At 38.7% G+C, this 14,141-nt stretch overlaps 1 protein-coding gene across 1 annotated transcript in view; it reads right to left on the bottom strand.

Moving 5' to 3' along the window:
• Ar (androgen receptor) overlaps positions 1 to 14,141 on the bottom strand; it is a 182,369-nt gene that overhangs the window by 10,442 nt on the left and 157,786 nt on the right. The window contains exon 4 of the mRNA XM_027431759.2: positions 584 to 871. Within this exon, the coding sequence (XP_027287560.1) occupies positions 584 to 871 (288 nt within the window). The remainder of the gene's footprint in view (positions 1 to 583; positions 872 to 14,141) is intronic.

Below are 14,141 nucleotides of genomic sequence, written 5' to 3' on the forward strand. Positions count from 1 at the left end.
TCAGCATGACCTAACCTTTCTTCCCACTAGGATTTCTAAAGTACTGTAAAAATTACTAATGGTTCCTTTATGTGAAGTTTAAAAGTTATCATGTTAGTCCCAAATGCTCTTGATATGCACAAATACAAACAGACCCAGAAGCATAAAGGATCACAAATGGGTTTTGAACAGAGCTAAGACAAGAACCCAAGTATTCTGGCTTCCAATTTTCTTTCTAACATCTCGTGTAAAAATTCCTGTGGGATAGCTCAGACTCAATACTGCCTCTGGAATGAGCTTACATGTTTACACATAGAAGAACATCTTGAGGTTCATATAGCTATAGCTATATGTGACTTGGAGTTACATGACAAAGTATGATTACTGTGCATCAGTGAAGACATATGTGATACTGGCATGCTGTCTTTCCTCTTGCTTTCTGAGTTCCAATTTCCTCAATGTTTAAAGTGAGACTTTTTCTATGACAATCATTTATCTACAGTGTGGTATTGAGTACTGCTTGAGTTAACGAGTACCTGGTCCAAAGAACCATTCGATAAATATGATATCCTTTATCACTCTTACTAATTTTCCTTTTCCTTACCAGGCAAGGCCTTGGCCCACTTGACCACATGTACAAGCTGTCTCTCGCCAAGCTCATTGAGGCTAGATAACAAGGCAGCAAAGGAATCAGGCTGGTTGTTGTCATGTCCAGCACACACCACTCCTGGCTCAATGGCTTCCAAGACATTAAGAAAGATAGGCTGACATTCATAGCCTTCAATGTGTGATACTGTCATCTTCTGGGATGGGTCCTCAGTGGGGCTTCCAGCGCTGGAATTTTCTCCTTCCTCCTGTAGTTTTAGATTTCCAAGTTTTTTCAGCTTTCGAGCTATTGAGAAGTAAAAGAAATTTGAATTTATTATCAGTGACGAAAAAATACACACTATAGTTGCCCTGTTAGGAAAAGTGACTGAGGTAAAAGAAATTTGATCCTTCTCTCTGGTCATAGAGTCTAAGTTTTCTAAGGACAAGTGCTTATTCAACACTGGTTGAATGAATGAGTTATCCTCCATCCATGCTAAACCCCAATGTTGTTTTCTCCTTTGGTTCATGTTCCACACCACTCTAGTATATCCTTAAATCAGCTCTGCCTGAGTGCAGACTTCAGTAATTATACCTGGGACATTCAGTTGATTCATTTACAAAAACATTCATGATTTATTTCTTTATTTGTCTATTCTCCACACTTATTTGCTTTTTAGGTGACATAAAGAACATAGGCCCAGCCACAGTATTGTAGAAGAGAAATAAATACTCCAAACAATTCTAGAAAGTTCCAGAATAGTAAAAACTACAATAGAGGCATCACGAAGAAGGGAAAAATAGTCTTTCTACATGGTGAAGTTAGGAAATACTTTACCTCAAAGTTGGCATTTCACCTAGATCTTAAATACTGATAAGAATTTCACCAGGAAGAAATTGGTAGAAAGGGCACAAAGGAATGGAGAAAGTAGAAATCAATGTGCCTATAGTTTAAATTGCATATGGGAAAAGATTGGCTATATCTATCATGTTATGAACAAACTGTGGTCTGGTTTTAATGGACAATGTGTATTGTATTAAGAAGTACAGGTTTTGTCTTAAAAGTAACAAGCAAATAATGAACACTGTAAACAAAGCAACAATATAAATTTGTCTATATTTGATATTAAGAAGTTCTGACTTATATATTATAGGCAAACTCTGATTGTTATAAACAAGAGAGTTATGCAAATTCATCTACCAAACAACCCAAAAGACCTGCTAAATGAAGATCTGCACTCATTCTGTAGGTTCCAAATGGGTAACAGAACATATACCCTTTTGGAAATCAGGTCCCATTTCTCTATATACACATTCTTTTCACCACTGGGGATTTCACATAATCCATAGTTAATAAATACTCATCACCTAGCCAATATCTTAAGTCCTCTTTTTTACTTAGTGACTAGAATTTAACAAAGCTGGTCAAGCTTGCTCTGAATTTACTCTGTAAGTTGGGCAGTCTTTGGATTTGTAATTCTTCTGTCTCAGCTTCTTAGTAGCTGGAAGTACAGGTCATTGCTACCAGGTTTATCTCACTCACACATAATGGTACTTAAGGTTCTCTGCGGACAGCAAGATTGCCAAACATTCATGACATTGTAGAGATTCAGATTTACAGCAGTTGAGATTTTATGTATCAGAATGGGAATGAAATTTAGAAAAAAGTCTGAAAATCCTTTGTATCTTCAGACTACAAAATCATCCTACACTGGGAACACTGAGCAGGAATTTTCTCATGTTCTCCTTCCCACCACCCATTAAAAAGTACCTCAGATGTTGTCTGAATGATATTCATAGTTGATCATGTACCATAACACATATTGATTTTCTTCTTTAGCAGAGGGGAAGAAATGGAAGGTAAAGACTTAGAGCTTGTAATAGTATTAAATAAATAATATACTCTCCATGACTCTATTATTTGTCTATAAAAATGGAAATCATACTAGCAGGCAGCTGTTAGGATGTTAGATATAATACTCTTTAAAACAACCACAGTAATCTCAAACTCAGTCATTAAGAAAAACTTTCCTGACATGCTCACACACATATACTCTTATGTGTGAACACTTGTGTCTCTGTGTGTGTGTATGCATGAACACACAGACACACACAGACACACACAGACACACACAGACACACACAGACACACACACACACACACACACTCACACACACACACACACACACACACACACACACACACACACACACACACACACTCAAAGTCCTCTGGCATTCCAATGGTTACTTTGTTCTATTTTCCCTAGCACTTATATTGATAAGTATAAATAATTGAAAAGGTCATAACTCTGAGATCTATCAGAAGCAGATGCACTGAGAGTAGATCATAAACTGTATTTTACTCTAATCCTTTAAAATAAATAAATACAAAACAAAGAGAAGTTGATCCTTCAATTCAATTGCATAAATGTGATAAAACCTACTATATATCTGCTTCTGGCTCCATAGAAAAATGACATATCTAGAACAGATTTTAAGTCCTAATTAGAAAAGTAAAGCCTTTACTGCAAACTTTATCATACTCTTACTCAGCAAACCAAAGTTACAATAGATTTCGTGTTCATATCAACACCTAGGACATGGAGGAGAAAATGGTGTGTAGATGAGGGGTGTTGAGAAGAGGAGGGGAAAAATAACAAGGAAGCCTGTGATCTCAACTTTGCAATATAACCTTGTTCAAAGATCATTACTTCAGGATTTGGGCACACACAGTAATAAGAAGATATGTATTTCCATTGACAACTTTCACCTCCCACTTCAAGGCATAAGGCTGGGGGTTTGGTATGTACCTAGTCTATCTACTCCTAGAGCACGAGAACTGGCCTTCATAATGCTTTGCCATTTGGTGAATCCATTTCTTTCACGGGGTCTTTTCCTTGTACATGGCAGTACAAACTGATGGTGCCTCCAGAATGCCCCCATGGTGCAGTTCCCAGACAGACCCCACTCTTATTGATGGTATTTTCTAGTCTTGAGCTTAGGAAAAAATGACCTCAATGGTGTGAACCTGCTTTAACTAGAAAACCCACATTCTCTGTGGCTTCTCCAAGGAAGTTTTCTCTTCCTTGACTATAATCTTTATCCCTGATAGTGGACTTTAGTAGTTAACATTACATCTAGAAATGGAGTAAAAGGAAGTTCTGAAAATACTCAGTTCCCTGCCTAAATGGAAACATTTGGGGTACTGTAGATGGAAAAAGATTCACAACTTGGCAAATAGGAAGAGTCCTTAGAAATCATCTTATCCGGTGTCCAAGGGTCCAAATATATTCACAATGTACCCAGGAAATACAGTATATAGATATGTGTATAGAAGAATGGTTGGCATTCTGCCTGGCAAACTGGGATAAAACGTCTTACTGCCTTCCTATCCCTAAAAGACATGCATGTAGCATGTCAAATCTCTCATGAAATGCATGCATTCTAAGCTAAATTCAACCCTTATCTATCACTTTGAGAATCTTGTATTATTCCAAAGTTTGAAGTCAAAGATGGGGAAGTTGAATCTAGTGAGGGTGAAGCAGTTTAGTGACAGAGCTAGGATTGGAACCTGGGATCCTGGTCAATTTTTAAGTCATTTTATTTATTTAAAAATTAAATAGAGTTTTGGTTTATTTCAATATAAATTTAGATGTACATAAGGATTCTTTTATAATTTATTTATTTTTTTAAATTTCATTTTACATTTCAACCACAATTCTTCCTCCTACCCCTCCTTCTGCCTCCCCTTGCTTTCTCCCCAGCCCACCCCCAGTCTGCTCCTCCTCATGGGTAAGGGCTCTCTCATGAGGAGTCAACAAAGTCTGACACAATAGGTTGGGGCGGGGCCAAATCCCTCTCCCGAGCATTAAGGCTGAGCATGGCATCCCACGATAGGAAATGGGCTCGAACATGCTAGCTCATGTATCAGGTTTGTATCATGGTCCTACTGCCGGGGACCCCTCAGATAGCCAAAGTCTCCCATATATGGAAAGCCTAATTTTGTTCCCTGGAATCTCTACCCCTGTTGGTCAGGAGTTCATGAGTTTCTATGAGTTTGGTTCAGCTGTCTCTGTAGATTTCTCCATCATGATCTTGACCTCCCTTGCTCATATATTCCCTCCTCCCTCTCTTTGACTGGATTCCCGAAGCTCAGCGTGGTGCTTGGTCGTGGATCTCTGCGTCTGGTTCCAGCAATTATTAGATGAAGGCTCTGTGATGATAGTTGGGGCATTCACCAATCTGATTACATGGGAAGGCACCGTCTCCACTATTTCTAGGAGCCTTATCTGGGGTCATCCTTGTGGATTCTTTGGAGTTACACTAGCACCAGATTTCTCTCTCACCCCATAGCCTTAATAAAGGCTCTCTTTATTAAGTTATATTTGTCATTGCTCTTCCACTGCATCCCTCCCCTTCTCAACTATCCAAATCTCTCATGTTTTCATCCCCTCCCCTCTCCCTTACCACCCCCGCACTCAGTTTACCTAGTTGATCCCACCTAATCTCCCTTACAAGGGTGATCCATGAGTCTCTGTTAGGGTCCTCTTTGTTAAGTAGTTTCTCTGGAGCTATGTATTATAGTCTGGTTATCCTTCGCTTTACATCTAATATCCACTTATGAATGAATACATACCATGTTTGATCTTATTTTTAATTTAAAATCTCTTATGACTCATTGCTTCTCTTTCATTAGCTTATTCCTGCTCTATTTCAGTATGTGCCTCTCTGAGATCCTTTCTAGGCTTACACTTTTTTAATGTAGTAGCCACAAGTCCTGTGGGACTATTTAAAATAATTAAGATAGAGGAAATAAAAATGTAATGCTTGAGTCTTGTTGGACATATTTCCAGTGTCTAAAAACCACATGTAGCCAGTTACTACTAAACAGAACAGCACAGATAGAGAAAATTTCCATTATTTCAGAGAGCACTGTTGAACAGTACTATGAATATGGCCTGCTCTCCGGGCAGCTGTTCTATTTTTCATACTATACTAAAGCTATTGATAAAGAATCTAAAGTGAAATATATATATATATATATATATATATATATATATATATATGAATAGAATCCACTGGATTCTATTCAAAAGGTAAGGTACAGGGACAAAGAGAGTAGTTGGTGTTGTTACTATCAGTGAGATTTAGTCTGTCACCACTATTCTATACATCACTGAGGTGATGACTTCTGGGCCTAAACAGATTCATTTGAAGCCAGATAATTATATATAGTGACTGGGGAAGAGCCATCAAGATGAAATTATTCCCATTTCTTTGAATTGTGCCAATAAGAACTTGGCTGGCATTTTCATATCTTCTTCCAGAACTATAAAGCATCTATCCGCTTGAAGAAGAGAGTCAGCATTCCCATTTGCCTATAGGTCTCTGGTAATGTGCTGTCTGTGTGAGCATAGTGGCTCCAGCCGCACCAGGTGTTTTGAGCTAGCTGCCTGAAGAGGGTGGCTGTACTGAACATAATTGAAATCGGATTCCATTCATTCTGTGTGGATCCTCTGTTCTCTCTCTGCAGCAGAGGCTGGCATGTTGCTAGATGACTTGGAATCCTAGACAATGAAGCTTGCTAGCCTCAGCTGTTACTCCGTGCCCAAGGCCTTGTTTTCTTCCATGAGGTCCTCCCCCATGCTCCTCCCTTCCCCTGCACCTGAGCCCCAGACTCAAAGATAACTCACAAACTAACCACTATGTCAAAGCAGAGGTTTACTTAAACTAAGGGGAAAACAGAGAGGGGGCAGCAAAAGTGGGTCGTTCTAATGCTATGTCAAGTGCTTTATGTTTCATCACTATTTTCAGACTTAGAGTAGCAGCAAAAAAAAAAAAGATCCTTACAAGGTACAACCTTGTTCATCTACTGGTGTATCAGTCCTGGGACAGTGGATTTCTGTGGAAACCTACCTCCACAACACCAAAGAGAGCCTTTTCAAATCAGATTTCATGCTGTGTACCTAAAGAGGCCTTCATGTGCTTAATCTGTAACTTCTCCAGCCTCAATGGCCTTTAGGGGTACTTCCAGATGAGTTCTTTGTTTTCTAGGAAACATCTTTGTTTTCTAGGGCTGTATGCCTTCTCATTCTGAGGCAGCAGAAAGGTGTAGGTGATGATTCTAAAGTATTTGAATTACTGTGCCAAGGATGCCTCTCTTCCCTATAGTTTATCTTGGAATTTGTAATATCAAAGAATTATCTTCAGTGGGAGACTAATAGGATGGCGTCTAAGATTTTAAGTCCCACAAGTATATACATCTTCATTCGTTAGGCAGTCAAGTAGTGCTGAAGTTGCTCTTGTGAAAGGACTGAGAAAATGGTATTAAATTCCCAATTCAGTTGAATGTTAAGGGCTTGGCTGAATCAGGTAAGCTTTAAAAATATTGAGCTCTTTCCATTAAGACTATCACCATTTAAGGGACGCAACAAAATTAAGATTTTCTGTAGCTGGCTTTGAAAGTGAGGTTCTCCCCAAAGAAATCTAACTGTCCCTCCCACAGCAGCCATCAGCTAACCATAGCTCCTCAGCTAGGGTTAGGGTCTCAGTGCCCTTCACCTTCCATGCTGTAAGTTTTAACTGACTGGTTCTTGCATAAGTCTTATATTGTTAACCGCAATTGTTATGCCTTTATGTATGCAATAGGCATTTCATGTCTAGAAGACAGTATTTCATGGTGCTCCTCCTCATCCTAGAGCTCTTTCTTTCTTTCTGCTCCCCTTTCTAAGATGTTTCCTGAGCCTCTGTAGGGTGGAGGATAGTGGGTGGGAGTAAAGAAATGCTATCCCAAATTTACAGAATTCTTCACGTGATTGGCCTAGAGAGGATTAGAGGATTGGGTTTTCAGCTCTGGCGTGAATCTTATGAGACATCTTTCCATCCAGAAGAATTAGAGTAAGTGGATCTCACTATATGACTTTAGGGTTAGAAGTTCAGAGGAATCCTAGATTATGAACCAAGGCAGCTCTCCTTACCTCTAGGGAATCTTTATTCATAAAGAAAGGGGAGTAGTTAAAAACTATAATGCTGTGTGTGTGTGTGTGTGTGTGTGTGTGTGTGTGTGTGTGTGTGTGTGTGTGTGTGTGTGTGTGTACATAGTTGGAGGAGGGAAATGGAGGTGGAAATGTGAATAAAGCACACAAATAGACACATATGAAATTCTCAGGAATAAAAGTGTTTGAAGATAACAGAGATCTGGAGTCATACTGTCTCATTAGTAATCATGAGTCTATTCCTGTGAGACTCTGGGTAAGATTCAGTCTCTCTGCACATCATTTAAATCATGTATAAACTGGAGAAAATATTAGTACTTGAATTATATGGTTGTTTGAAGGAATATAGACACCATGGTGACATCTGAGGGCAGAAGACAGATTCTAAACCACTGAAAAGACTCACCTATGGTGAAATATTCTCTGAGCTCCAGGAGGAAGAAGAAAAAAATGACACTGAAATTTTAAAATGTTATTATAAAAGGCTTTATTATTTATTTGGTGGTAATATTAGAGTCTTATGGTATGTGTGGTCATGAAAATATCCTTTGTTTTCTCCTATATCTTAGTTTTCAAATACACTTGGTAAAATCCAATCTGATTACTCTATATGACTACTTTTAGGGGGAAATGAGGTAAGCCTAGTAAGGCCTTTCTGAATCCCATGAAAGTATATGCCAATGGACAGGCTATGACTTTTCTCAAGAATGGTTCTCTTGCAAGAAACACTTTGAAAAGCTGCTTACAGTGGCAAATTGTGAGGAGTATCAGTTTTCATTCAGGGTGAAAGACTGAAGGCCAGACCTACAATTTTCTGAATCATTATATAATAGCAATACCTATGTCATGGGGTTGGACTTTACAAAAGGGGATGTGTGTACATTGATCAGCACAAAGTAAATTATGGAGGCTAATATATGATGATTTTCACTCTTACTGAGCCCTACATTACCCTGTGTTCACACTCTTTATCCTAAACAGATAAATGTTCTGGAAAGAAATTAACATCTTTCTGAAGTTAATTTCCTAACAAAATATAGTAGGAAAGAGAACGATAGTTCAAAGAATTACTAGTTATCATTCTAGCACACCAGGAAAGCCCTTAGTGGCCTATGAACTTCTGTGGAAAGGCAAAAGGAACTTTAATATGTGGTCACACCTGCTTTCAAATCAGAACTGCAGCGATATAGTCTACACCTACATTTCGTGTTCCATGTCAGATTTTATTTGAAGAAAATATTCCATTTTCAAAAAAAGGAGTTTGGGGACATGTATGCCGCCTATGCTTTCCCTCACCCCATTTTATAGATGGAGAGACTGAAGAGCAAAGGTAAGTCAAACTGAAACACATATTTATGGCAGAACAAAAGAGAGAAGAAGATGCCATTCAGGGTGGGATGCTTTCATTCCCCCAAGCTTGACCAGCAAGCAGGCTATTAGTGAGAAACGTCAGAAGCAGCATTGGAAATGGATTGGGAAATATTAGGAGAGGGACAACAGGTAGAGAACAAACCAGTCCTTGGCAAGCATGAAGTGAGAGCTTAGCAGGGGAATGTGACCAAGTGGGATTAATAAATGGATGACAAATACCCTCTCAGGCAAGAAGGCTCCTTGGCCCCCACCCCTGCTTGCCAAATCCCATTCTCCTCCCAGTCCCAGTTCTTGGTTAGGGGAATAGTCAGGGGAAAGAATATCAAATTTTATCTTTCAAGGTTTATGTTGGTCTATTTAGTCTAATGGTTTTTAGTTTGTGGTGGAGTAAACATAATTAATAATAGAATGATATGCAATGCTGCTCATCCTTGCCAAAGCACAGAAACTATTTCCAAGTCTCCCTTCTCTGACTACTGAGCCAGAAGAAAGGGGTTCACCATCCAAATGCCATCCTGAGTGAGGAGCTCAGGGTCATTACCCCAAACCTGCTCATGAGAAATTGTAGAGCCTGGAAATGCTTTTGCATACCAGGCTTTTCCACTGGAAAAAGTAAGTACATGAATTTAGAGCATACATGCTTTTACAACTACATTTAAACTGACATTAAAAACAAATGCGAAACAGTCCATGCTGAACAGGTCAGCACGACCTGGAAAGCAAACGAGAGTATTCTTTCTTTCTTTCTTACTTCTTCTTTTCCTTTTTTTTAAAGAAAGAAGAGAGAAAAAAGGAAAGAAGGCCCAGTGTTAATAGGATTAATTATGTCAGTCTGTTGTAAATAAAAAAGTACCATTGGTGTATTAATGGTTTTATTACAGGAAAATTTCACTAGCAGAAATATCCAGTATTCTAGCAAATAGAAAGCAGTAAAAAAATAAATAAACCACACTAGCCTTTCAATCCACATTAGAGAAGTTCTCCTTGGCCAGATTAAAATTTTGCCCTGACAAGGAGGAAACGTCCCTCCCAAAGCTCTTCCTTGGCTTTGTCTCCCACCGAATATGGCTAAGTAAACGGAAAGAGAAAGACTGTATGTGTACATGCAAGACTTGTGTGTGTGTGTGTGTGTGTGTGTGTGTGTGTGTGTGTGTGTGTGTGTGTGTGTGTGTGTGTGTGTGTGTTTAGGTGGTGACTGGAAACGGGTCAGGGCAGGAAAAGCATGTCCCAAGCAAGGCAGAGAAAACACTTTTACTTTCATTTTTATTTGTTCAGTCCCCGTATACTGTGCCTGCAACTGGAGGAAACTACTTTCAATACGGAGGTTTTGGGAAGTCAGAACAAAAAACTGCAAATGCTAAATGTCTCCTCTATTACATCAGTACAATATCTGAAGTGGCTGAGGAAGTCTCACAGCTGATCTGATTAAAGGCAAGAATTTTGTGTGAGGGAATAGTGGGGAATGGAGGAAGCACTCAGGTGAGGAGAGGAAGGGTAGGCCCACTTTCTCCACTAGCTTAGCCCTGTCAGGAAACAAAGGAAGCAGGCATTGCTGCTCAGATTTTACCTTAGTCTGCCTTATGAAAGGTCTGAGCTGTGTGGGCTACTGGAAACAGAGTCACCTTGACTTTGGAGAGAAAAGGACTATTTGACTCTAGTTTTTTCCTCTAGAATTTTGAGAGAGGGGCTGGCTGGCATCTCTTCCAGGAGAAGCAAACATTTGGTCTTTCTCTCCTGTCTGTGGATCAGCAACTTCCTTCCGCTCTTTTAAACAGGCCGAGGTTGGAAGCTGGGTCTTTGGCAGAAATCCAGAAAAGCCTTTTTCATTGTCTGGTCATTTTGAGGTATATGTAATTGCCAAACTGGAATTTTCTAATATGAAAGAGTGCTTTTGTTGAAAGTTGTGACTTAAGCATGGGTTTGTACCTAATATGCTCAATAGTCAGATGCCTGAGTCAGGTCTTCTGACACAGGAGGCCTCACACAGATGTGGAGACAGGGTTGGTTGCTATTTTGGGAAGGAGTTTCCATATCTCTTTTCTTATCAGATGAAGAAATGGACAATTGTTACTTAGGGATTTTTTCCCTTTTCTGGTTAGTGACAAATGTACTTAAGAACTTGAATATGAGTATGTGTTTGTGCACCCTTCTATACACAATAGACAAGAACTATTTTTTTCAGAATAGAGCATATGAAGGGGCACAGAATAGGAAGGTACAATATAATGTTTTCATTACAGCTACTAAAAGACCAACAACGGTTCTTTATTGATGATATTCAGCCAATCTGTCTCAAAAATCCTGGTACCCTTACTCAGCTGGAAATGAAATCATTTTGAAACGAATATCTCTGTGGCTAATTGTTCACTAATCAAAGCTTCCATGTTGTATTGCCTGTCAAAGAGAAAGACTCCTAAATTTATTTTGGTTTCAGAGTAGCCAGTATGACACTTCATTGTGTCAGCTTGGGTTGGTAACCTTTCATCTTGGTCAAGATCTCCATTTCTCCTTAGTTTCAAATGCCAGTCCATAGTTTCTGATGGTGATTAGTACTTGCATACTTGTAGTTGCAGACTACAGTTATCAGGTTGAAATGCCCCTTACCAATTTATCCCACTTTAGCCTCCGAAGGCTTTATTCAATGGGATGGTAAGCCAGTAGGAAAAGAAGGAATTGGCACACCTGTGTTTATATTTATCACCAATTACACAGACCAAGTAACATGGAATCTGAGGACAAACGAGGTCATCCAGGGTAGTAATTTTATTTCCAGTTTGCTACTTAGACATACATTATCATGGGAATATTATCAATACATCAACTGGATGATTTATTGGTTTCTTAGTGAGCACAAATTTCTTTTATTAATTCCCCTTCTAAGCGGCATGATCTCAAAAGGTATGCAAATGTTTCTATAAAAGAATCTTACCCAGGTAAATTGTCTGAGTTCAGTACAATAATTGTTTAAACATTTGTGGTCTTAAAGAATATATCATATAATTTGTACCAATAAAGTGAATGATTTCAAATAAGCAGTTAAATTATAAATATTTAAAATTTTTCTTAGATTGCTACATTTGGGAAATACTTGGCTCTCTATATGTGCATAGTCTGTTGGGCGTTTTGTGTTCTGCTTTCTGTTCAATACATTAGAAAATGCTATCTAGAGCATGGTATTTTGAAAGAGCAAGTGTGGGGTTTTGGATCTCTCATAGCAAATGTAAACATCAAAAAAATCTTTCTAAGGTTAGCACATTTTAAAAATTCAAAGATTTTAAGGAGAGACTTTACAAGCAAGATTCAAGTATTAGATAGAGAGTGTCATCAATTTTGATGTTTAGAAAAATATTACTTACCTCTAAATATGGTTCACCAGAAACAAGTATTTGGAAATGGAGCATGTCTATGTGCTTTCTCAGATAACTGGTTTGAAGGTAAGAGAGAGAATGTGTCTCCTTACACATATGTTCCCTTTGAAAGCACAACTGGAGGAAGAATATTTTCTTCATTTCAAAGTGTGTGTGTGTGTGTGTGTGTGTGTGTGTGTGTGTGTGTGTGTGTGTGTGTATCCACCTGGGAGATGGCAATGACAGAATGCTTCAAGTGCTGACTAAAGAAAGGCTAAATCAGAAACCACAGGACCAAGGACCAAGAATTAAAAGTCATATTTAACATCAGAGAAAAGTCTCTAGTGGCACCGAAGAAAACAATGAAAGATCAATCTTTACCTAAAAAGGAGTAGGAAGTACAATGATATTATTGTGTACCTACTACATGGCCCTTTATTTACACATGTAACAATTTTATAAAAATGGTATTCCTACCATATAGCTGGGGAAAATGAGGCTCAGAGAGAGCTATAGATTTTTACAAACTCACCAAAATATTAAGTGGCATAATTAGGACTAGAAACAAGTCTATGTCCATCATGTTATTTCTATTACCACCAGACATCGGCTTACACAAAAGGACTAGTGTTACAGCTCACTGGTAGTTTTTGTCTAACCTGTTAAGTCTTTAAAGTTCCACAATTAACACCAAAAAATACTCCAGAGTTCCAGGTGTTAGCCATATGTTATGCATGTTGATGCTCAAACACATAGTGCAACTTTTCTCCTATGTACATCATTTGTGAGGCAGAACTGTTAAAAAACGCAGGTATATGGGAATTGTGTGTGGAAGCAACACTTCTTAGAACAGAGGCTTCATGCTTGCATCTCCAGGCTGAGAATTTTTAGACTCTAAGTCTAGAGAGTCAAGGGAGAACATAAAATTCCCCAGTACATGTCTTGTGTATGCTAAGCACATGTCCTACCACTGAGCTACATTTGTTCTGCTTTGGTAATGGAGTATTGCTATGCTGCTCAGACTGGTATGGAACTCATGATTCTGCTGCTTCAACCTCTTCAATGCTGTGATTACAGGCATGCACCACTATTCCTGGCTCTCAAATTGTGAATTGTTCTTTATGACACTTTGTTGAATGTCAACTATGAGATATAGAGTTCTGGCTATGTATGGGGATGTTGATTAAACAGTGTTCAACAAAACTGTTAGTGATCACCCTGTGTAATGCTGGAAGTTCTTCAATTTCTTAAAATAATGTTTTTGATGTTTCTAGCATGCTCCTTGGGTCAGGATTATGTGCCTATAGCTACCAGTTTTTATAGGCAATATAAGGCTCTTGCCTTGTTATCCTTTGTGAAAGACAAGCATGATATAGATCTACTCTGGATCCTTTAGTGGTTTTGAATGGGGAGGGCCTAGGCCCTATCCTAAAGGATATGACAGACTCTGAAGACCCCCTATGGAAGAACTCACCCTCCCTGGGGAGCAGAAAGTGTATGGGATAGGTAGGGTGTTAGTTGGGGGAGGGCTGGGGAGGAGGGGAGAGAGGGGCACTGGGGTTGACATGTAAAGCAATCTTATTTCTAATTCAAATAAAAATGAAGAAAAAAGCCACTGGTAGTGAGGTATGCTGAAGGTGGTCTGCTCTTGTTTGTTACTTCACTGATTTAACCAGTAAGTGATGACACATACATTTGTAAAATGGATGACATTGACTAGGGAAAAATTTTTGCTCACAGAATAATGTCTTTATTTATACCCAAGTTATTTTTTACAGTGTTTTCCAGAGAACAGTGTTTTGGTAGGATATTAAATGGTGTGATGTGAAAAAAGGAACCTGAAATTTAATTTAGTTTGGGA

This window comes from Cricetulus griseus, chromosome X (genome assembly GCF_003668045.3).
Source record: "Cricetulus griseus strain 17A/GY chromosome X, alternate assembly CriGri-PICRH-1.0, whole genome shotgun sequence".
NCBI classification, from domain to species: domain Eukaryota; kingdom Metazoa; phylum Chordata; class Mammalia; order Rodentia; family Cricetidae; genus Cricetulus; species Cricetulus griseus.